The following is a 24,604-nucleotide window of genomic DNA, read 5'->3' as shown; positions in this document are numbered from 1 at the left end:
CATTATAGGCATGCACATATATAATTAATTAGTGGAGATGGTCAAAATTATTCATTGTGAATAATTTACCCAAGAAATGTTGGCCTTTTCTTTGAGACTATTATTTGTAAATATTTTTCCCCTTAGAGCAGCTCTACTGATAGCCTAATACTCAGACGCAAAATTACATTTGGTATTGCCTCTTTTATAAATCCATTGTATGCCCACATCTTGAATACTGCATACAGATCTGGTCACCCCATTTCAAAAAAGATATATTGGAATTGGAAAAGGTACAGGAAAGGGCAGCAAAAATAACTAGGGGCATGTAAAAGCATCCATATGAGAAGAGATTAATAAGACTGCGACTTTTCAACTTGGAAAAGAGACAACTAAGTGGGATATGATAGAGGTCTAAAAAATCATGATTGGTGTGGAGAAAGTAAATAAGGAAGTATTATTTACTCTCTCATAACACAAGGACTAGGGGTCACCAAATGAAATTAATAGGCAGTAGGTTTAAAATGAACAAAAGGAAATATTTCTTCACGTTACACACAGTCAACCTGTGGAACTCCTTGCCAGAGGATGTTGTGAAGGCCAAGACTAGAAGGGAGCTCAAGAAAGAACTAGATAAGTTCATGGAAGGTAGGTCCATCAATGGCTTTTAACCATGATAGGCAGGGATTGCCATTTGCCAGAGGATGGGAATGGCCAACGGGATGGATCATTTGATGATTACCTGTTCTATTCATTCCCTCTGAGGCACCTGGCATTGGCCACTGTTGGAAGACAGGATTCTGGGCTAGATGGACCATTGGTCTGACCAACTATGGCCATTCTTATGTTCTTAAATTATTCACTCATTTTTCCTGACTATTGTTGAATAAATGTGCATGTAAATTGTTATTTAAAGTAGTTCCTCTTTTCTTTCATTGTGAACCCACTGTTAGCACTCATCATAAACCACTGCTTGATTAAAAAAAATAAGTGTCACAATGTCACTGGAAGTAATTATCATCAGCAAGTCACTGCACTGAGTTTTTTAACTGATGTAAAAGATTATTTATATAAGCAAGCTGTCAAGAAGAGGCCATCGCTGAATCTGCTGAGGGTGATTTGTGTTTACATGGTATATACTATATGAGATTAGAACAGTTAAATTAACATTTCAGTTCAACAAAACTGACCACATTTTTATTGGAATAATTAGTTGCTCTCTAAATCTAACGGGCATCAATGAACTGTACAAGCTATGATGGGTATTTGCAGACTAGAACAGTTTACCATGCATCCTTTTGAGATATTTGCCTATTTGGCATTCAGTGCAATATGCTACAGAGCACAACATCTGTCTAAATATGCCCACGGCAGAATTAATTCTATACTATTGAACATAATGCTAAGCAACTCCTTGGCTCTTAGAATACCTTTTTATATTTAAACAAAAAAGCTTATTCAAAATTACAAGTACTTACATAATCACACTTCATTACAGGATGTATATGTAGCTGATTCGTACTACTACTTTCAAATTAAGAAAGTTGTGAATGAATTTTTGCAGTCTCTTGCTCTTTTCCTGCCAATGGCTTTCCCCGATGCATGCATGCAGTTTAAGAAACATGGCACTTTATGAGATTAGAGAGCTAGAGATAATCCAGGAAGCTGCAAATAAAATAACAGGATTAAAATATATAATTAGCTCACTGGATTGAAATTAAATTTAGTTCACACTATTACACTAAAACAAACTAATGTGAAAGCTTTTATCTCCATTAAACCTTTTCCCTAAAAGCTTCCTTGTATCAAAATTGAAGCACATCATGAATTCAAACCATCTTAAAATTTTTTTAAAATTTAGTGCCAAAAACCTTGTTTAAAATTAAATTATTTTTGTATTTTTATATGAACGGGAACTCGCAGGCCACCACCTAATGCAGTACTTAGACCTTAAAAAATTATTCACAGCTTCTTCTATTGTGCTAACGTTTCCTTTTATCACTGTGTGTCCTATTGCTGTCTCTCTTGCCCAGCTGTCTGCTGGAGAGGAAGACAACTTTACAACTAAAATGTCAAACATCAAAGTTTACATGCAACATAACATTTAGAAACTATTTCACACAAACACTCAGTGGATAGATAGGCAGTGATTGCTATAAGAAATCCTTTTTTAGTTCAGATCTAAAGCTAAGACAGCTAAATTCTGAACATGCCGACATATTCCAAGGAAGATAAAGATGTCTGGTTTTTCAGAGTGCTTTAATTTTGGCTAATTAGTAGAGATGTATATTTGTTGGAAGAGAACAATTAGTTCAGAAACATTAACAAAAATATATTGCCAAGGGGCTCAGTCTCACAATATACTCAGCACTCTCAACCCCACTAATGTTACCTTATTGGATCAAGCCTGTAGTACTTATACAGCAGAATCCCGTAATCTTATTAAAAAAAACACCTTGTGAAGGATAAATCCATATATATCTTTGGGACCAATCCTGAAAATGTATTCAGATAAGTAAATTTACTCACATACATATTTGCAGGATCAGGTTCATAGACACACACTAACAATATAAATGTTCAATAATGACAATTATCACATCATCATCATCATCATCATCAAATCTCATCTTTCAACAGAAGTTTGTCAAAAGCACTACTAGCAGGCGTTAAGAACTTACAAGGTTGGACCTTGTGTTTGTTGTATTTGGCTCATGAGGAAATTTTTACATGCCATATAAAAAGTATTTTATACAAATTAAAAACCTATGGAAATATCTCAGTAAAAATCTTCATTAACAATACATATGTTCTGTTGTACAAATACCATTTGTTTACAGATGTAAAGAGACATTGGTTCAATAAACAAAAAATATTAAAATAAAGGTTGTAACTAAAACCGCCAAATGTTTGAAAGCCTAGAAATGTATATTTCTTTCCATATATTTCAGAGTGAGGAGGTTCATAATTAGGGGTTCTATATTCCCCAAATCCTGACCCTGTATCTCCCCTTTGTGTCCATACATTTTATATTAGCCTGTCAGGATTCAAATATAGGCCTCATTCCTGTGCAAACTTACACGCAGATTATGTCTAAATGTATATGCTTCTCTTGGCACTTGTCCACGTACTGTTAGCTCATGTACCCATATTCGCACTGGATGTCAACATGTGTGTGCTGGGCATAGGTATACACCATGCAGAGATATATCCATGCCCACACTGCCCCTCTTTGGTATGCAACAGTAGCGGTACCATTTCAGGGACGGTATCCCAGAGTCCTTTGCATCTCAGGAGATGCTCTGGGAATCACTTTGCTGTGTGCTGCTGGTACTGTACACCACCTTCTATACCACCACCACCACCACTACACATACGGTGACTACAGCCCCAGTCATCTCTCCCCTCTGTCAATCTGCATTGAAAACATGGAGCAAGTCCATGATGATGTGGTTGTGCTCCTGCTACTGCTCATGGGACCAATGTATTGGATCCTGGATGGAATGGGTTGAGAAACATTTGAGACACGAAAGGGTGAATGAAAATCCACTGGCATCCCATGAAACAGATTGTTGAGTGCTGGAATTCGAATGGATGAACTGCTGTTTCTGGTCCCAGAGAACCTGCATGGTGTGGTGGGACCACATCATCTTGGAAACCTGGGTTGATGACCAATGCCTGCACAACTTCCAGATGAAGAATCAGACCTTCATGGAGTTGTTCAAGCAACTTATAGCAACCTTCAGTTCCAGACAAATTGTTTTCCAAAAGTCATACCAGTACTGATGCAGGTGGCTATTACCCTTTGGAAGCCGGCTACACCTGCTATTGATCAGCTGAAAACCAGTTCCAGGTTCAGAAGTCAAACATTTGCTGAAATAGGCTTATAGGACAGGGAGGCAATTTGGGTGGAAACTGACTGTATTTTAAGCTAGCAGACAGAGTTCTCATGGAAGATGAACAGAGAACAACAAAGACTGTCCACCCACCTACCAATCCCTCCTCCCTCAACAGAAATTCCAGCCCCTGTTTGCAAAGAATAGCACTGGAAGGAAAAAGGAAACAGAAGTCACACTTCAAGCATATTTTCTTCTCTGAACTTTTGGATTAGCACTGCAAGCATTTCACCCCTCCTCTGCTAAGGGAAACAGCATTGTGTTTGTGTAACCACTGGAGCAGATGCTTTACCCATCCATGCTTCTCCTGGTTTCTGTAGAGTGGCTCAATGTGGTGAGAGCCCGGACACCAGGGACTGGGGACAGTAACAAACATTTGAAATGGTCAGAGGGAGAATGGACTGCTATAATATTCCTCAGGCAGACAAATGGCTCTCTTTCCCTTCCTAGACCGAGGCAGGTGTCAAGCTGTCCTTCAGTGGCTCAAGAGCATGAGTACCAACCTCAGGGCGGACTGCTGAGAAGCAGGGCACAAACCCCAAATTGGTTAAGTTCTATACGTAGACTTCACCAACCAATTATCAAGTGTGAACTCCTCAAGCACTAAAGCCTTAATATGGAGTCACTGCCAGTCCCCTTCGGTACTCCAATCCATCTTGCCACCAAGGTAAGCTTATCATTGTGATAGATGGACCCTTACGCTAAAGATCCCAGCAATATTCAGGTTACTTCCAGTCCCAAAGGACCAGCCACTTATGCCAGGTCAATTGCACCTCAGATCTCACACCAAAGACAGTGCTTGTAGCCAATCCTATAATAAACTATCTAAAGATTCATTAACTAGGAAAAGGAAATGGGAGTTATTTACAAGGTTAAGGCGTGTGCGCACACATGCACACACAAATAAGTCACAGTCTTACACTGTGAACGGTGACAGAAGCTGCTGTAATATGCAAGTTCTATATGTCTTTTAGCACTAACCCAGGCTAAGCAGCTGGAGATCTATTGCTTATATTGAGGTATCTTGCCCTCCCAAAGTCCAAGCAGCAGAGAGATACACTTCCTTTTTGTTAGGGATTTCTATTCCCTTCCCTTCAGAGTTCAAGCTGATGGAACACACATCTCCTCTTCATAGGTGGGAGGCAGAGGGGAGAGAGCAGTCAGCAAAGCCTTATGTCATTTTATGTTCCACAATGGTTTGCCTAGTGTTTATGGCATTCTTTTGTTGGGCAGGAGATAAGACCTCCTGTGGCAAACTAGTATTTCATACCTGGTAATACTTTTATCCTGATCCGTGGTTTACAGTCACAGAGCAAACACTTAAATATTACCTCATTTATAAACATGGGATACCAATATTATAAGTGAGATTAATGCATGCTGCAACTTACAAATGTTTCATAAAAGTTTAAACACTAACCACATTTTTATAAACCTAACACCTGTGCTAACGATACTGGCACACTGGTGAGCCAGCCTGGCTCCAGCTACGTATTCAGCAGTGTTCAGTGAGGCCTACGGGCCTTGGCATGAGCTGGCACCTGGTCTGCCAGCAATCAGATCTGACCTCTGGTAATCTGTCATGCCTCCATGATCAGCCCAACACCTGGTCTGCCCGCACACAAGCCATCAGCCACCCCCACCGTGCGTGGCCACCATTCATAAGGGCAAGGGAAAACAGGGGAAATGGTGGTATTGTGTCTCTGTACAAGTGTCTTAAAACGGTTCTTTCCCCACTGGGTCCTTTTAGAACCTGCCCCTCCTATATTAGAACCTCCCTTTCCTCTCTGTCCATGCGGCCCAGGGACTACATTGCTGCCAGAGCGCTGTCCAAGAAATGCACAGACATTCAGGGGCACAGTGGCTGCTCGTTCACATTCGGTGATAGCTGCCACTAAATGCTTTACAGCAGTTCACAGGATTTCAATACAGTAATTGCTTTACAGCCATGTGTTGCTGAGGCACAATGTCAGGGTGCTACTGGGGTGGGTACAACATCAGGCCTTGATTATTGGAGCAAGAGGCGATTTTTTGGGGAGCGTGCAGGTGTGTTGTAACTTACCAGCCTCAGGTTCTGGTTCCTGCAGCAGCTCAGGGTCCTCCTTAGGCTCCTTAAGTGGGGCTTCCTCAATTGGGTCCATCTGGTAGACATGAGAATCACATGCTCCTCTTCTCCTGGGAATTACTCTGAGGCCTCTGCTATCTCTTCACCCTGCCCATCATATGAGGAGGCTAGCAGGGTTGAGAGTCACTTCAGGCTCTGTACTCACAGCCCTGGAGGGTACCTGGTCCAGCTCACTGTAGCATGGGCACGTGCTAGGTCCATCCCGGAGCAGTAGTTGGAGTCCTTCAGCCTTTGGTACAGGAGGCTGAGGTGCCTCATGTGCTCCCTGCAGTGGGATGGAGACTGGTGATCGCCACCTCCTTCAGCCTCTGTGAAATGTTCCTGCCGATCTGGGTGAAGTCATGGAGGATGGTGTACTCTGACCACACACTGATCAGCACCCGGATGTGCTCCAGAGACCAGGTGGCAGCTTTGGGAACATGATCCATGATTGCCTGTACTGATCAATATAGTTCATGGGAGAAATGATCTGAAGCTCTCAGTACAGGTTGCTACTGCCACTGGCAATGAGGGATTAGAGATCTTTTTCCTTTTGGTAGAGGTTAAGCAGAAAATGGATCAGTGCATTATGGGAATGGCCCCAGAGGACTATCGATATCTGTGCCCTGGTACATGGCCCTTGCCCTAATCCACACTGCACTGTAGAACAGCTACAGGGCCATGTCAGAGCAGAAGCATGTACATGTACATACACAACTCTTCATGTGTGTTAGCTTTTGGGTTATGCTCTCTCCTTCATGAACATGCTGCAGGGCTTCAGATGTGGACAATAGTGGTATTATAGCACAATGATGCACATGTAACTGTGTATTTGCAAATGTAGATGTCACCATAAGGTATGTTTACATTGGTGGTGGTAGAGTGCAGACTTACCCTTAGTCACGCAACATTTATACACATAATTAGTTCTATTGAGTCCAATGGGACTACTCATACAAATAAGTGCTTGCAGTTATGGATCTATATGGGGATTCCAGACGGTAATATTTTAGAGGGTGAACGAGATCAATTTGGCTCTATAAATTATAGCGGAAGGGTGGCTATGAGACAACTTTGTTGCATGAGTGTGCATGGAGAGAAACAGGAGAGCTATTGGTGATCCTCGCTGTCAATAGGCAGCTGAAATTGTAGTGATAAATAAGGGTGAGGATGTAGGTTGCAGCTTGGTACCAAGAGTATGAGACTGATCTAAAATCCTCAAGTCAAAGGAAGTCTTTGTATTGATTTCAGTGGGCTTTGAATCTGGTCTTATGGTAATTCATCACGCCTCCATGATCAACACAAGCCAGAATTATAAAACTCAGTAATGGTAATTCTAATAGCTCTGGCCTTCTCTCTCTCTCTCTCTCTCTATATATATATTACTATAGTTGCCCTAGTTGAGTTGTGTTGTTTCTATTGGATAAAGTACTAGACAAAGTTTGATTTAAGGAAGTGGTTGTTGAATAGATGCAGGCATATTTGCTACAAGGTCAAAATTTAGGCTGATTTAGGAAATTAGTTAAGTTTCCACATTTCCAGACATGTATAACTACAACTTTCAAATAATGTTGTTTTAATATAACTGCTATCTATTCACAGCCTTACTTATATCTAACAAAGAGTTTGGTCTGGGAATATAGTGATAAACAGAGGTAGTGTAAGGATGGAGCTTGGGTGTAAATTCTCTTTAAACAAGCAATTAGGTGCTTGCATGAAAACTGTATAACGCTGTTTGTGAGCAGAGGGACACCTGGTGGATGAAAATGGCATTATTAAACTTTTATCTATATATTTTTTTAAAGTTTCTTTCTTGAATTAATTCCAGTGTAAAATTTTAACCTACACAGCAGCTGACATGTAAGAAAGAGTCTTAAGAAGGGATTTTAGCATTGCGAATTGACCTTGGACACAAGCAACTGATAATAAATTAATCCTATGTCAGTTACAATTGCCAGTTTTGGTTAGATGTATCCCTGGAGGTTTCATCACGACAATCTTTAATTAAAGATTAATCTTTTATTAGTGGAGACTCCAGTACAATTCTGGACGGTTGGCAACCCTAAGTCAGTACCTACTTCAGCTGAGAGGACTCTTTTCTTTCCATTTCTTTAGTTTCTTTTACTTAGTAATCAAGCAGTAAACTCAAACTATGCTTTTCTTAGCAAAATATATTTTCTCCTTTAACTGATTATTGAGCTATGAACTTGCATCCTGAAAATTAAGCTACATTTTGGCTTTGATTTCACCAGATTTTCAGAATCCATTGCCTATATTTTTATGTCAGGATGTTGTTTTTATTTAAAAAACTCATGGGCATCTATCTCATTCCAACAGCACCTGCATTGCTTGGGGCTGGTTCACACTTACCGCGCGATTCAGCAGCAGTTTGCGTAACTGATGTCGACTGCTCTGCTTCCCTCTTGCGCGTTGTTCACACTGCGCTGAGCTGACAGGAACAGCGCTCCCGTCGACGCAGCGCTACGCTACTTGAGGGGGTGGACTTACTCAGTCGACTTCCTGATCGATTGAGTGGGTCTCACTGACTGCTCAATCGATCCAGAAAGATCAATCTGGTGGTGGCGATTCTGCCGCTATCAGTATAAACGTAGTCTTGAAGTCCATATGTCTAGAGAAGCCTGCAGCAGCCATCCACTATTGCCAAAAGAGAAGAGTCTGCATTCTCCCATATCATAGAATCATGGAACCACCGGGTTAGTAGGGACTGCAAGGGTCATCTAGTCTAACCCCCCTGCCAAGATGCAGGTTTTGTTGTCTAAACCATCCAATACAGATCGCTATCCAGCCTCTTTTAGAAAACCTCCAGGGAAGGAGATTCCACAACTTCGCTAGGCAGTTTGTTCCATTGTCCTACTGTTCTTACAGTTAAGAAGTTTTTCTTGAGATTTAAATTAAATCTGTTGTGTTGTAGTTTGAACCCATTGCCTCTTGTCCTGCTCTCTGTGGCAAGAGAACAATTTTTCTCCATCTTTCTTATGGCAGCCTTTCAAGTATTGGAAGACCTCTATTATGTCCCCCCTTAATCTCCTCTTTTCCAAACTAAACATACCCAGTTCCTTCAGCCTTTGCTCAAATGGCTCACATTCCATCCCTTGGATCATTTTTGTTGCTCACCTCTGGATCCTATCCAGTTTCTCTACATGCTTTCCATAAAGCAATGATCAAAGCTGGACACACTACTCCAGCTGAAGCCTAACCAGTGCTGAGAAGAGCAGTTCTATCACTTCTCGTGACTTGCATGCTATGCCTCTGTCAATGCAACCCAAAACTGCATTTGCTTTTTTTGCAACAGCATCTCATTGTTGGCTCATATTGAGGTTGTGATCCACCACAACTCCCAGATCCTTCTCAGCACTGCTGCTGCCGCCAAGCCAGTTATCCCCCATTCTGTATTTGGGCATTTGTTTTTTCTTCCTTGCCATGGTATCCACTCTCTGTGAGCAGTGGCTCCTGCTGGCCATCTTGGAAATTAGCTCTGCCAGCTTGCATTCTCCCTCCAGTGTTTTCTTCTCCTGTCTTGTCTTACTCTGCTGCCTTGCTCATTCCTGGGTCTGCAGCTTCCTCTCTGTGATTTGGCCCTCCAGCCAGGTCACTAAACACCTCCTCTTCTGGGGAACTCCCCTGTGGCTGGTAGGGGAACCCAAGCCCACTCTCTATAACAAGCAGCCACAGTCCCTATACAGTCTTACCTCTTGCTGCAGTTTCCCTGGCCTTCTTGCTACATGTCTGGCTTCCCCCCTGTTTCTGGGTTTGCCAGCCTCCAACTCCTACTCAGGGAATGATTACAGCCTACTTCCCTGCAGCCTTTTTCAGCAGCGGAAACCCCCTTTCTGCAGCCAACTACCCAGCTTTATACAGGCCCAACCTAAGGAGCCCCTAGGGCTCTTTAGGATGGAGATTTAGCTGCCTCCATCCTAAATCTCCCCTGATTGCAGCCTAATTAGCTAATTGGGCCCACCTGGCCTAATTCAGCTCTTGCAGGGCTAGTGTGGGGAATCACCTCATCACATTCCCTAAGTGTATCACCTTTCATGAGCTGTTGTTGATTTTCATTGTGTTGCCTATAGCCCAGCTCTCCAATTTATCAAGATCCCTTTGAATCTTAGCTCTATCCTCCAAAGTGTTTGCAACCCTTCTCTCTCCAGTTTTGTGTCATCTGCAGATTTGATCAGTATGCCCTCTATTCCTACATCCAGATCATTAGTGAAGATATTTAATAACTCTGGATCCAGAACAGATCCCTGTGGAACCCCACTTGAGACCTCCCTCCAATCTGACATTGTTCTATTAACAGTGACGCTTTGTTTGATGTTGTTTAATCAGTTATGTATCCATAGATCTTACTGGTCTTGTGGAGAGGGACTTGGAGGGGAAGTGGGGGAGAAGGAAAGGGTGCCAAAGGCATCAGGGATGGGGAAGGACACCTACTTGGCAACAGCTTCATATCAAGAACAGAGTTGCCAACGCTCACCACATTATCATGAGTCTTGTAATTTGGGGTAGATTTTTTAAGTTGCTCATGGAATCAGCATGGAAACTATTTCCCATTGTTCTCAGAAGGATTGGACCCCACTTGCCTTCAGTGAGGACGGCTGTCTCCATACAAGCTGTGTAGCTCAGAGAGGACAGAGTGAAAGGAACAGAATGAGAGGAGGGGTGGAAGTACATGTGGGAATCAAGGTATTGCAGGTGGCCAAGAGGGAAACTTTAAGGGGATCAGGGACAATGTAGGTCCAAGGGAATTTGGGGGACAGGAAAGAAGAAAGTTGAAAAATGAAATGTTAGGAGGGCAGGAGGGTTGTAAATAGAGGAGCAGGTGACCAAGGAGGAAGGAAGGGGCAGGACGGCGACATGGAACAAGGATACTAGGCAGACCAGGGTAGTTGGCTGAGATGGGGAGGATTCTGAGAAGTCAGAGGAGAGTGTGGTCTGTAGACGGTGAGAAGAGTATCTGAATGGTTAGAGGAGAGATGGGGAGAAGGACTGTGTGGCAGTTAGAAAGGACCGAGTGGAGGACCACTCCAAGCAGCCAGGTAGGCAAGGCCTGCATTTGTATGTATGCATTTTAGGTTGAATTTTCAACCAGAAATGAAACCACACACTAATTGGGAGTGGGAACTTCCCCTAAATATTAGAGGGAAGACAGAACAAAAGACAGAAATATTTTTCAAAATATCAATATCTTATTATATTTTGGGTCTTACTAAGTGTTTGAACTCAGAGTAGGAAATGGTGGAGCCACCGAAGTCAGTGGCCAGAGAAACCAAAGGGCTGGTGAGGAAAGGAGCAAGGACTCCAGAGGCTTGGAATGTGGGTGGGAGGGGGGAGGTCAGGTCAGTATCACCAGGATCCTGGGGGAAGGAGTGGAGAAAGGAACATACTCACTAGAAATTTGGGGGTGGGATTTCTGGAGGTGAGGAACTCTACGAAAGCCACCAGGGATGTGGGGGGAGGATAAAGAGAGGGTGGCAAGGAGTTAAGATAAATGCTTTGAGTGGGTGGCAATGGGGAAAGTGAATGGAAAAAAGTGGCATTTCAAAGCTGTGTCAAGGTGTCTCTGAATGCGTTACACCTCTGCTTGCATATACAGAAATGAAGTTTTTACAATGAGCAAAATAAGACATGTCAAATAGGACTTCAATTCTCATTAATTTCACATGCCTTCATATCAGTAGTATAATAGCATAAGTCCCAGTAGAAAATATTATTCAAGAAAGAATGAACAATGCAGAAGTAATTTAGTGCAAGTCTGGCTGAAACCATTGTCTGGTTGACATTAATGCTTCTGACTAAAATGACTACCCATTATACGTGGAGGATTTTTAAAAGATTTTCCTTGGATGAATAAGTGATCTATCCAAACAGAGGACATGAGAGTGGGCTAGATGCACCACGCTTCAGTTTCACTCACTGCCTGTCAGCCTATGTAGTCACTCTGGTATTAGCTACTGAGTAGGTAATCTTTCTCCCTTTCTGTCCCCGTATATAAACACATTTAATACATAATATATTTTGGACTATATGTGGGCTAGTGCCATGTACAGAACAAGAATTCCTTCTGGGTTGGGGGGACTTCCACACTGCGGAAAGAAAAAATATTATTTTAACCAATAAAGTTCTATGGGCTGGGAAGCAGACTGCCATAGAATGCAGCTGTACATCTACCTTATGTTAGGGAGGCTTCTTAGGTCCAGGATTTATGGTCAAAACCAGATATAAAGTGCATGCACAAACAGGGATTCAGAACAGGATCTTAAACCAAGATCTCCCACATTCCTGGGGAATGTTTTTCCCACAAGGCTATTGGCTGTTCTGGCATGACTATCTGTCTCTCTCATTTTTTTCATGACAAATATCAAAAGGTCTTCACTCTGATATGGAAAAAAACCAAAACCAGATTCTGGACCCTTGAAAATGTTCACAAAATGCAGTTCTTGTTTTCTGGCCAGCCTTATTCTCATGTCTTGACTCCCACTTACAGTGCAGAGCCCAATCATAAGGAGGACATGATGGTCTAATCAGAAATTGACAGTCAAACCAGGTGGAGAGGTGGTAAACAAAGAGATGAGAGAATACCAAAGGAAATGTAGAGTTGTATATAGTCTGCCCCAAAAAATGCTTTTCAGGGATAATTTAGCATGAGATTGCCTAGAGATAAGATAGATGAAGAGGAAAGAGGGAGCCAAGGACAGAGCAGAGGGGAAGTAAGACCTTCACATGGAATAAAATTTAAATGGTCATAGATGTGGATTATATGCAAAGAAAGAAAGACACGAGAACAAACTTTTGGCCAGAAGAACCAGCCAAGGGCTTGTCTACAAGGTGAGGTAATGCACTATATACTGAGTGTGATTTTTAAAGTGCACTAACACGTTACTCATGGTCAAGTGTAGACCCAGGCAATGCACTTAGTGTAGTGCTGTTTCAAACTGTACTATGTTACAGTGCACTTGAGAACCTCTAGTGCACACCAGTAGAGTCTTCACAGACAAATTAATGCACAACATGTTGGTGTACTTTAGAAACCTCACCCGTACGGAGCATGTTACTCCACTGTGTAGACAAGCCCTAAGACTTCCCTTCAGTCCAGGGCATTTTGAAAACTGACCAAACTACAGTGGTAATAATACGGTCAAACTGACAATAATGAGAAGTCAAAGATTGATTCCCCAACAACAGAAGAGCAATGGATGGAAAGAAAAATTAAAACAGTAAATAAAGTCAACAAATAAAGACAAAAAGAAATGTAATAGTCTTTGCAGTCTCTGACAATCATATCTGGTCAAACATAAGTAGGATTGATGACATACAGTAAGTTACTGAGGCCAGGATGGGTTAGAGGTTCTTTTCAAGTTTAGTAGCAGATACATATTTTTAAAACATTTAATTTTTCCAAAGTCCAAGGAGCTGTGTACTCAGATTACATTTCATTATTTTACATTTAACAAAAAAAGTCATTGTATTCTACAGACGTAAAAGGTTTTATTTGCATAAGCCCTAGCTATAGCTGGGTACACTGTTCACAGGATATAATACATGTCTCAAACTTAACTTATAAAAAAGATAAAAGGCTATCTGCAAACAGATAATATCCATCAATTAATTGTTTGTTCAAAAACTGTCTGAATATTTTATGGAAACATCTTAAACTGTTTAGTTCGGATATTGCTTTGAATATTCCAAATTTGAGTTGTTTAACTGGTCTGATAAACTCTTTAATCCCTGATTGATGCAATGAAAGTCATAGACTCAATCAGACTTCCCATGAAAATATTTGCGATTGCAAATTCGTAATTTGCTTTCTGTAAATGTTGTACAATATTTGCTAAAAATTCTTTGTTTTGGTTATTCCTCCCAATGGACTGAGATTCAAGAAGGCAAACAGTACAGTAGTGAAAAGATAGTTAGAGTTTGTTTAAAAATGAAAACAATGTTTGCTTTTCTTCCTTTTGTTTATGCACGTGCACACACAATTCAGCATTCACCCATTCTACTTTAAAGATTGTCATAGATTTTAAAGCCAGGAGGCCGTTTTGATGATTAAGTCTGATCTCCTGCATAAACAAAGGTAGTTATTTTAACCCTTCCACATCTCTATTTTAAAAAGAAAACTGCTTTTGAACTTACCATAATACTTATCATTCTTTTTTATTACCCTACATGCAGTAATTCGAAATATTTGGAAGGTTTTTTGTTATACAGCATTTTGCTCACTAAAATCTGTATCATACCACAATATCTGTTATAAGTAAAATGTGAATAATTTTCATTGACTGGATGAAGACAGTAATTAAAACAAAAGTCCACAACTAAACTAGCACTGCTCTGTATGTATTTTTGGTATATCATACCCACAGCCTTCTAAAATTAATTAGTGCTTAATTGAAAGTTGCCTGTTATCAGACTACCAGACTCACTTTTTCTAATATCCACCCTGGCTTTCAATTAAGAATCAAAGAGCAAAGAACTGATGAGCAGAGATGTTATAAAAGATTTATGGATGTCCTACTTTTGTATAGGGTACATTTATTATTCTACTTTATGTATCCATATGTTTTCTAAATCATTCATTATTGAAAGACTCATGTTGCAGTTATTTCATAAAGGTTATATCCATTTTCAGAAAGTTTCTCAGCGAGTAACATTTGAAAGCTAAACATTCAATGAGTTTTTAAATTTAGCATATAGATTCCTAATATACCCATGTAATACCCATGTAATATTAGAAACCTGTGCTTTTTAGTGAGACAAATCTAGAAAAAATTAAAGAACAAAACCAGATCTAAGTAAATCTCTCTCTCTCTCTCTCACCATCTCTCTCTCCATGGTGGTGCATTATATTTTCAGGTGAACGTTCCCTTGTCCTAAACAGGAATATGGATAGTCTGTGGAAGAGATGTTCCCAAGACTTCTCAGTCAATCTTTTGCTAATTATTTATATTATGGCAATTGCTAGTGTGATAGGCACTGTACAAAGATTCAGTAAGAGACAGCTCTTGGCCAAAGAGCTTACAACCTAAAAAGACAAGACAGATACAGGGCAGGTGGAAGAAAGAAAGAATTGTTAAATAAATAATTATTAATTTGCCCTTTAATTTGATTGCTTCTATTTCCCACACTTGTATGTACCATCACTGAGAACAAGTAGGTTGATTCACATCTACTTGCAGCACCATTCCCAAATAAGCCTGCGAGAGGGCACTAGGAACACTGTATGCTTTGTGTTCTGTTCGCACATCACCTTCACCTTGAGACAAAGACTTTCTGTTCTATACTGTTTCCAGGCTTAGCTTGCCAGAAGAATGAAAAGAATAAAAGAACGAGGCAGTAGTTTAGGCCATTCTGGTCCTAAATACCCATATTTTTGATGGCCTGTCAACTAAGAGCATCATATAAACATAAATTGGGTAATATCTAAAGTTGAAGCATCATTACCATATGTGATAGGTAATTATTAGCCTCCAGAACGGCACTCTCATTTAGCCACTATGTTAGATGCAGCATAAAATAAGCACATTAGAAGCACATTGTTTGGCCAATGCATAACTGTATAAACACCACAGCACTACCTACCATAATACAAATATTCATTATTTCTGTGAAAGCAGGTTTTAAAATGGAGAACCTTATTAATATAATTAGCCCCAACAAAGGGAAAACCCATTATTTTCAATCACCACCACCACATACTAATAGAAACAGGATAATGGGCAAACAACTAAAAGAAATCCAGGAAGTGATGTGTAAATCAAACAAAAGTGTTTAGCACATCATAAATGTTAAAAATCTTTTTATTGTCTGTGATTTCAGTCCTACAGTGATGTACATGATCATTACAAAAGAAAATGCACATCTTCCGTTAAAACTGTATAAAATAGGTATTCCAATATTCTTCTCTAACAGCTAATAAAGGCTGAAAATGTAAAGTCTGTTTCAGTGTGTATTTAAATAAACAAAGCTATAATTTACAGTAACAATCACCTCCTATAATTTCTAATGCTTTTATATTATTATAAATGCTTCATGTGTAGCTGCAATTTTTTCATGATACTTTTACCACATACTGGACTAGAAAATTTTTATCAACTTGGTCCCAGACTCCCAAAGTATTTTCCGCCAGCTTATTGTGGAGCAGAGCCAAATGAGAATTAGCTCCATTACAAATCGTCAGTCATGAATGACCTTCAAAGGAAGGGCAACAGAAGGGTAAAATAACATTGCTTAAGCACTTATAGGAACAAAATAAAGACAAAGGCTCAGTACCTCTATGCCTACCTCCCTTGGTACTCACCATTCCTTTAACCATTACATTCCTGCAGGGCTTTCAAAAAAGGTTTCAATGCACAGCCATGTGATAGTTTTTAAACTCATTCAAGCCATTCCTCTCAGCTGTGCTCAATTTCAGACTCCAGTATTGTCATTTAAACACAGACCAGCCACATATACTTCAGCCACTCTCCATTATGCCAAAGTGCACTAATATTTGATCTTTAAGAAGTCAAAAGTTCATCCACAAAATCCTCTTCTATTTCCTAATCTTTGGCTTCTACAACTGAAAACAGCACCATATTTTAAACAAAATACTGTACGTTGATAGCTTCGTAATAAAGTGAGTACATGGGGTATTTTCCTTTTTAAAAGGCCATGCTAAAATTGTTACATTATTAACCTTTAAAAGATGACTAATTTGTCTGTGTGTGTGTGTTTATATATCAGTCATCTGTTGAGGGCCCTAGCAAAACTATCTAAAGTGAAGAACCAAGGGAATAGTGCACGGGCTGAACTGCGAGAGCCAAGAAAATGTTTACTGATAAGAAAACACATGCTGTCTCATCATCTAAGTGCCCTTTCTTTACCTTTTAAGTGTTGTTGTAGGGGAATTTGGCTTTCCACAAAGGTAGTTCTCATGGGCTATAGAAGAGATGAATGCAAAGCTCTATATGTGCTTCCTCACTCTTCATTCCTCAAATAAACGAGTGTGCAGTATATTTTTGAGACAAATGCTAACATTTTTATGGGGGACTCATTATTACACTGAGTGCCTTTGGAGATCTCATTCATTTGAGTGCTAAGATGGGTGGGCACCTGCAATATAGACATAGGAATATGGAACCTCATATGGCAGGATGCTGCCTCCCTTAATCTGTTTTATGTGGTAGTGGGGCCATCAGCTCTTACAGGAGAAACACTGAACTCACATCACTGCAGGTATAAGACCATTTGGAGTATGCACTTGATTTATTCACCAAGGGTAAAAAATCTGCCTCCACTGCCAAGCAAGGTCTCCTTGGATGGTGAAGCAGTGTTGATCTAATCCATAAGGGATATGGGGGGTAGACAGCATGGACCACACTAGACTGGGGCTCCTTGGGTGTAGCTTTGTAAGGAAACAGATAAGGCCAAAGTAGGGGACAGAAGATCTACCTCTTGTATTTACTTTTTCAGCCACTTCATCCTCAGCCCAAATAGCTAGAGCAGGCATCAGGTGGATGTATGGGTGCAGGAGAAAAGGCAATCTATTCCCCCCTATCCTCCCGAAGACTACTGAAGCCCAATGGCCAAGCTGGTCCTCAACACCACTTATATGCCCTTTCCATGAGAGCTAAGGAAGAAGGCTTTGAAGAGCTATACAGATCCTCTGTCCCCCTTGTCTGGCCCTATCCATGTGCAGCTTAGGAACCCCAGTGCAGTGTGTGAGTCCATGATGCCCATCCCCCTTATGGAACCACCCTGCTGTCACTATATATACATAGAGCTAGTAATTATAACGCTAAACAGTTTTTAACACAGTTCCCCTTTAAGAAAAAGTTAAAATGCAAAATTCAAAAACAACCAGGGGCCAGATCTTAAAGTCCTTACTCAGTTTTCATTTAATTCATATTCATGAAAAACACCAAGTAACTTCAACGGGCATTTCCCTGGGTAAGAAATGAAGGAAAAGTGAGGAAGAACTTGACAGTTTTACACAAGATGCTGAGCTGGGCATTTAGAAAGAGATTACCACCTTTGTTTCAAATTGAGTTTTGCAAAGAACAAACACAGAAAATATACTCAGATTATTATGGGTGATCCTTTTCAGAATCCCAGCACTAAGTGAATCAGTTAAAGTGTTTCATGTTCTGGACTATTCCTCTAGCATTCTATTAACATTTTCCAAAAATAAAAATAAATGTGTCTTGTGGAGGTTTTTGTGCACATTACTGCCTCACAATCTTTTCTGACATCTTCCACAAAGACTGACAGCAAACACAATACCACAATAATCATTTAGCATACAATTATTCCAGCTAAAGCACACAGAAGGCAGCAGAAAGCAAATGAGGACAACAAATGCAAACTCCAAACTTCCTTATACAAATAAAATCCAGAATGACAGAGCTGGAGGCTATTAAGAGCTACTTGGAAGGCATGCTGCAGATATGTTATGCCTAGTACAATTACTCAAGAAAAGGATAAGTAATGGGGAACATTAGAGGGTGGGGGCTTAGGTTTGAGGGCAAAATGTTTTGAAGGTTTGATATATATGAGAGAGAGAGAGAGAGAGAGAAAATATTTGGGCCCAAGGCTGAAAAATGTAAGTAGACACACCAGGAAATTAGTTACAATCACATGAATGGAAGTGATTGATAAAATTGTCCTCATTCTTACTGTATGACTAACATGTAGAGCTCATTAGCAATTCAGCACTATAGTTATTAAGAGGTCTCAAAACTTCACTATGTATCAGTGCAATACTTGTCTGACATGTTAAACAAAGAAAGGACAAGAACATGATCTTAGAAATGAGAGATCCATTTTCTTCCGATGATCCCATCTAATTTCTTTCAGGGCTCACCAATCTGAGTCCTCAAAAGGTCTCTTCAAGAAGTCATTGTTGAGATGCAATAGTCCATTTACTACCCCTTCCCTCCCCATGGTACCACTTCTTCTCTTAAGCTTGCAATATCAGGACTCACATGTTAAATGACATCTGACTTTCTGTCATGCTTCACAGGCTAAAGCTTGGCTTCTTGCTCCACAGTTGGCCAAGCTGCCAGTTTACGGATGGCTTGTTCTCCTGAGCAGCATTGCATTTTACTTTCTTTTTTCATTCTACATATTAATAGGCTTTCACCCTCTGAGGAAAGTTCTGCCTCTTCTTTACAGGTTCTTAGAGTCAGTGGACTTGGTATACTTTGCTGAACAGGGGGGCAGGACATGGTGAACTTCCCAGCCTGGGGGTAGTGGTGGGGAAGAAGCGTGGCCTCCGAGCAGCTTGGAGAAACAGTACCGAAGTGTTGCCAACCTTCATGAACTGATTGCGAGTGAAGGGATTTTGCTGCCTGCTGGAAGAGCTGTCACGATGATGCAAAAAGCTCCTCCGATCCTGCGATTTTCAAGGCTGGGCAGAGCTCTGTGGGAGAGCCTCAGGGCCAAGAACACAGACCTGCCCTGCCACTAAGCCTGGCTTTCATGTATGGTCCTATGGCAGAGAGAGGGCCCTGGAGCAGCTGGAGGCAGGAGAGCATGGAATAAAAGGATTGGTGCTGCTGGGTTCCAAGTAGAGAAGTCCCAGGGCAGCAGGTGGCAGAGCAGTGCTGCTGCTGGGTCAAGACAGTAATAGGAAATGGATGTCATTTCCCCTATCATAGGTGTGAGGCGATGGTAAATGGAGTCTCCATTTGAGCAGCCAGGGAGAGGGGTGCATTAAAGGTTGACTTTTTCAGCCTGGCATTAGCACACCCATATTGGCAGAGAATACAGGAGAGTTAAAAAGTGAAAAGACAAAGTAAAGGGGAAAAAAAGTGATTTAAAAAAAAAAATCATAAGGGGGGGGGGGCGTGCGATATCACAAATTTTGAGTGTCTGACTCCTGATCTTTGGTCTCTTGAAGTTGGCAATACTCTGTATTTTCCAGTTGCACTCAAAATGACCAACTGGACCTCATTGTGCTAGATGCTGTACACAGACAAAGCCACTATTACCAGTCTAATTTAGGAGAAGATGTGACAAGGGACTGGGCCATTAAGAGGGAACCAGTAAAAACATCCATACTTTCACAGGTTCTGTAATAAACATGCTGGCTCATTATTTGGTACCTTCCCCCAGCCCTGAGTCAGCTAGTGGGAAAGGGATTGGCCAGCTCTGTGTTAATCACTTCAACATCTTGCCAGGACACAATGCCTAGAGAGCAGGAAAAGGAAGTAGCAAAGGGAATCAGGATAGGGTGGGAGTTAGGTACTGCTTATGAGCAGAAGTAGTAGGTTGGAAGCAGGGTGCCAACAGCAGAGGGAGAATACTGGGGAACAGCCCGAAAGCAGGAGAAGGAAGGTTCTAGGACAGCCAGTGGATGCTGGAGTAGCCTGTTGGCAGAAGCCATTACTGGAGTGCTTTACTGGGACTCACCCAGGGGTTAGAACCTGTAGGGCCTAGCAGCTGAAACACCTTAAATTCTAGCCCCTGACTCACAGTACACCTGGCACACTGCCACAGACCTAGAGCTGCTTGGGAAAAAGTATTTTCTGGTAAAGTTTCAAAACAAAAACACTTCAAAGAAAAATCTCAGAGAAATTGAGACTTTTACGGGAAAATTTCACACTAAGTGAAATTTTTTCACAAAAATATTTATGGAAAAAAGCCCCCCCCCCCTTTTTTTTTTTAAATAAAAAAAGTTTACAAAATGTTTTCAGCCAGCTCTACATGTAGTATGGCAGAACAAAGGTTTGTTGCCACAGCACTCCAGTATCTCCACTGAGTGGGGACAGTTACAGGTCCAAATCGTTGAAGAGTATTGGTGTTGGGCTCCCCCCTGGATCTATCCACTGTTTGGTTGGCTGATTTCCTGCAGCTATACCAGCAGAAGTGGGACTCAAGGAAATATTTGAAAGAGGAGAGGGTAGTGGCCTCACAGACTAGTTCAGAGGGGCCATTCCATGTCAAATGGATGACTTGGACGCAGGCCCGCCAACAGGAATTCCAGGCTCCAGGGCAGAACAGTCCTGCCCCACCTCTTCCGCCTAGGGCCACACTCCCAGGCCCCGCCCCTACTCGGCCCACCTCCTCCCACCCAATTGCTCGGTCCCCTCCTCTCTTCTCACACCCCCTTCCCCCAGGTGGCAAATTACAGCAGGGGGGCTGAACGGGGAGGGGAGGAGGAGGAGGAGGGACATAGTGAGCAGTGGTGGGGGGGAGAGCAGGAGAGGACTGGAGGGACACATGTGGTGAGCGATGGCAGAGGGGTGAGCAGGGAAAGGAGGGTGTGGAAGAGAGGAGGGGGGCCACGTGTGGAGATGGACTGGTGGGGAAGGATGCAGCAGCAACAGGGCTGAGCGGGGCAGGGCCTGGGATGGAGCAGGGGTGAACTGTGGGCGGAGGAGACGGAACGGGGAGCTAGCCTCCCTGAGGGGAAGGCTTCACCCTGCCACCTCATGTCCTGAGCCCCTTTTAAAATCACCGGGACCCTGGATAATTGCCCCGTTTGCCTCCCCTGTTGGTAGTCCTGCTTGTAAGAAAGGATGAAGAATTAGAAAAACAGGCATCTTTAGCAGAACGGATGTGGTGGGGCAATGTGATAAGACCAGAGAATATAAGAAGGGAGAACGGAGGTGTATAGGGGCTTAAAAGGTGAGGAAAAGGAGCTTAAGCTTAATGCAGTGGGAAATGAGGAACCAACAGAAGGATTCAGAGGGTGCATGTGTTTATGAGGTGTGGGCAGATCAACAGCAAGGCAAAAAGACTAGTTTAACACTGAATTTTGCATGGATAGACATGGGGGCAACATTGGTATCATGGTGGCCGGAGGAGAGGAGGTGACAGTAACTATGAGTTACTGAATTATGGCTGGAGTAATGAATGCACTTAAGAGGATATTCATGCTCATTGAACCTATAATTCTGTTAGGTATTGTGACGCTACAGTGAGCAGCATGGTACTAATTAAGGGGCAGATAGGTAGATTTTGGCATCTTGAATAAGGTGTGTGAGAAATGAAGGAGGAAAGGAAAGAATGAATGCAATGACCAAATGCATTAGCTTTTCATCTCTGGAAACCTGTCTAGGAAACAAGTGACAATGCATCTGATGGTCTCAGCCCAATCTCTAGTGGATATTTATCTACATCACAAAACCAAACACCACAGTGCATTTGTTAATCAGTCTGGGATAGATTTAGGACTGAATATTTAGAGTTGAGATGCATTGGCATGGCTCTGAGAAGACACCTGTGGGCTTCCTGCCTACACTGTGTCTGATTAATCAATACTATTAGTCCTTTACTTTTTCTTCCAAGTTCTGCCAAAACAGGGTTTAAATTACTCAAAAGTGTGCCAGAGAGCAGCATCAAGTGTTTAATCTATGTACTATTTCTGCCTTCTGTGTATTGCACTGACCCTGGTGGCACTCACCTTGAGCATATACCTTACACATGCAGAACTCCGAAGAATTGCATCTCAGTTTGGAGAATCAAGAGTGAAATGAACAAACTCACACAAAGACTGAAAACATGCATTTTTGTTTGACTGATAAATAAGTAGCTTTTTCAGTTACAAAATAAACACTGGTGAATAGGACACTTAAAATGTGGCCGTATGAAAAACAAGTAATCCCTTACATAAAACCATCAATCAGCTGTTCTCATATGTTTGCTGGTAATGCTTAAAGGAACATATGGTCTAACAGTCAGACTGAGTCGGTGAGGCATAGTTATACAACAGCCAAAGCCCCTCTGAAAGCTCTTGTTTTGCCCCTATTGTTCCTAAAAACAAACAAAAAGGCTAGAAGCATAAGATAAGGCAAGCATTTTCCTGTGATAGAAAGCCTTGAGTTACATAACATTTACCCCTGGAAAATAGATGCCTCCTCTTCCTTCCCCAGATAAACATGCACAGCAATTTTCCCAGGTTCACTACAAAGATAACTCATGAATGCAGCTCCTTTATTGATGGAATCCCAAACAATTCTTTTGCACACATAATTCTTGGCTTCCAACATGCTTCAAGGAACTAGCTGTATGTGGACAAAACTTGCTCGTTCGATGGTCTTTGTCTAACAAAGAATTCCACCTGCTCCTAATTCTACATTCCTGATTCAGTCACTCTTCTTCCCTGCCCCTACCATGCAGAAAATGGAATTTAAACTGCTGAAATTTGATTTAATTTTGTTTTCTCCTGTGCAATAAGCTGTGACAGTACGGATTTATTTAAAAAATAACCCCCCTTCCCAAGCTTTCCTACTAAATCACAGCATGCACTAGTCAAGTAACTAGATTACAGAAAGCATTAACATTAGCAATTGACTTTTCAAGTTGAGAAACCAACAGCGTAGCTAAAGGCTGGAACAAAAAGGTCGGCAAGGGCAACACAGCAAATGTTGCTGCTTGCCCTAAATGATCAAAACCCAAAAGACAACAAGCAGCAAATGCTGGTTATAAACAGAGAGGGAATGCTATAAATGCTTAAAAACCAAACCAAATCCTTTACAAATGACATTAATGTAGAAATCCACTCAGTATTAAATTCACATGAGAAAATTTAGATGTGAAATATCCTGCAAATAGCTGACGTCTGATTGAATTCTGACTGGCACCCTGCAATTGAAGTGCTGCCTTATGGTGGAAGGCATTCCATATGAAAATTCTTATAGTAGGATTAAGCTCATTTGGATGTTGGATCTCTCAGTGCTTCTACAGATACAGATATACTGCTCTGACTACCTTATACTAAAAGACAACATTACAATAAGTCTCAGACACACCCTCAGAAAGCCAAGTGAAAACTGTCATGGCAAAGGCTGCTTAGCTCTCACTGTTGTGTCTAGAGCACAAATGGTTCTTGGTCAGGACAGGAGGGCTCAGAACAGTGGTAGATTCTTCATAGCACAAATAAAACAGCAAGGCTCTGGACTAAGGTCACCTAATGAACATTTAATAGCACAGTTATATAAAAACTGCCAACTGAAACCTGTGGTATTCAGGTTTTAAAGTGAATAGGATGCCATCCATTTGAAAGCATTGCATTCCCTCAGACCATTTGGTGTGGTCTCGCCATCCTGACGTGAGACTTATGAGTCTCCCAGAATTGATACAAGTTCCCTGTAAGGTTCTAACACCTTTTAAGATGAATGGTGTTATAGATACTGGGCTTAATTTGCTTACACCTGCATGGGCAACTGTATCTATGTGAGGGCTTCACCTCCCGAGGATGACAAGCAGTGCTGCCAGGGGTTCTGCTGGTTTGGCGGAAAGGGGCAGGAAGCTTTAATTTGCAGTTAGGTTTCATGGGAAACCTGTTGGCTGAACCAATGTATCCATCAGCTGGCCTGGCCACTTCTACTACCAGATCAGCACCACTCACTATTGGAACTGCACTAACAGATGATATTTCTCCAGTGAAGTGAAGTTGTCAGCACTTTGAGCTACAACCCACTTCCATGTGCCAACTGGCATAACCCCAAGCTGACTCTTGTCCACTGCATACGTTATATACCTAGCATCAAACTGGAGTTGAATAGGGTGCAAATCAGCACAGAATCTGGCCCTGAGATGCTAATCCTGGGGAAATATATTTTAAACCATCAATTGCTATATTATAAAACTCTTCATAAATCCAAATTAGCCCCTTTTTTGCTGG

At 41.5% G+C, this 24,604-nt stretch overlaps 1 protein-coding gene across 1 annotated transcript in view; it reads right to left on the bottom strand.

The window, feature by feature from the left end:
- Positions 1 to 1,393: 1,393 nt before the first annotated feature.
- Positions 1,394 to 24,604, bottom strand: part of LOC137163750 (receptor-type tyrosine-protein phosphatase R-like) — a 40,460-nt gene continuing 17,249 nt past the window's right edge. The window contains exon 3 of the mRNA XM_067564028.1: positions 1,394 to 1,644. Coding sequence (XP_067420129.1) covers positions 1,618 to 1,644 — 27 coding nt within the window. The 3' untranslated portion in view covers positions 1,394 to 1,617. The remainder of the gene's footprint in view (positions 1,645 to 24,604) is intronic.

Source organism: Emydura macquarii, unplaced genomic scaffold, assembly GCF_026122565.2.
Source record: "Emydura macquarii macquarii isolate MOO-44397 ecotype Brisbane River unplaced genomic scaffold, CSIRO-AGI_Emac_v2 contig_2636, whole genome shotgun sequence".
Taxonomy (NCBI): Eukaryota; Metazoa; Chordata; order Testudines; family Chelidae; genus Emydura; species Emydura macquarii.
The sequence above is the reverse complement of the archived record's forward strand: the minus strand, read 5'-3'. Positions and strand labels throughout refer to the sequence as shown.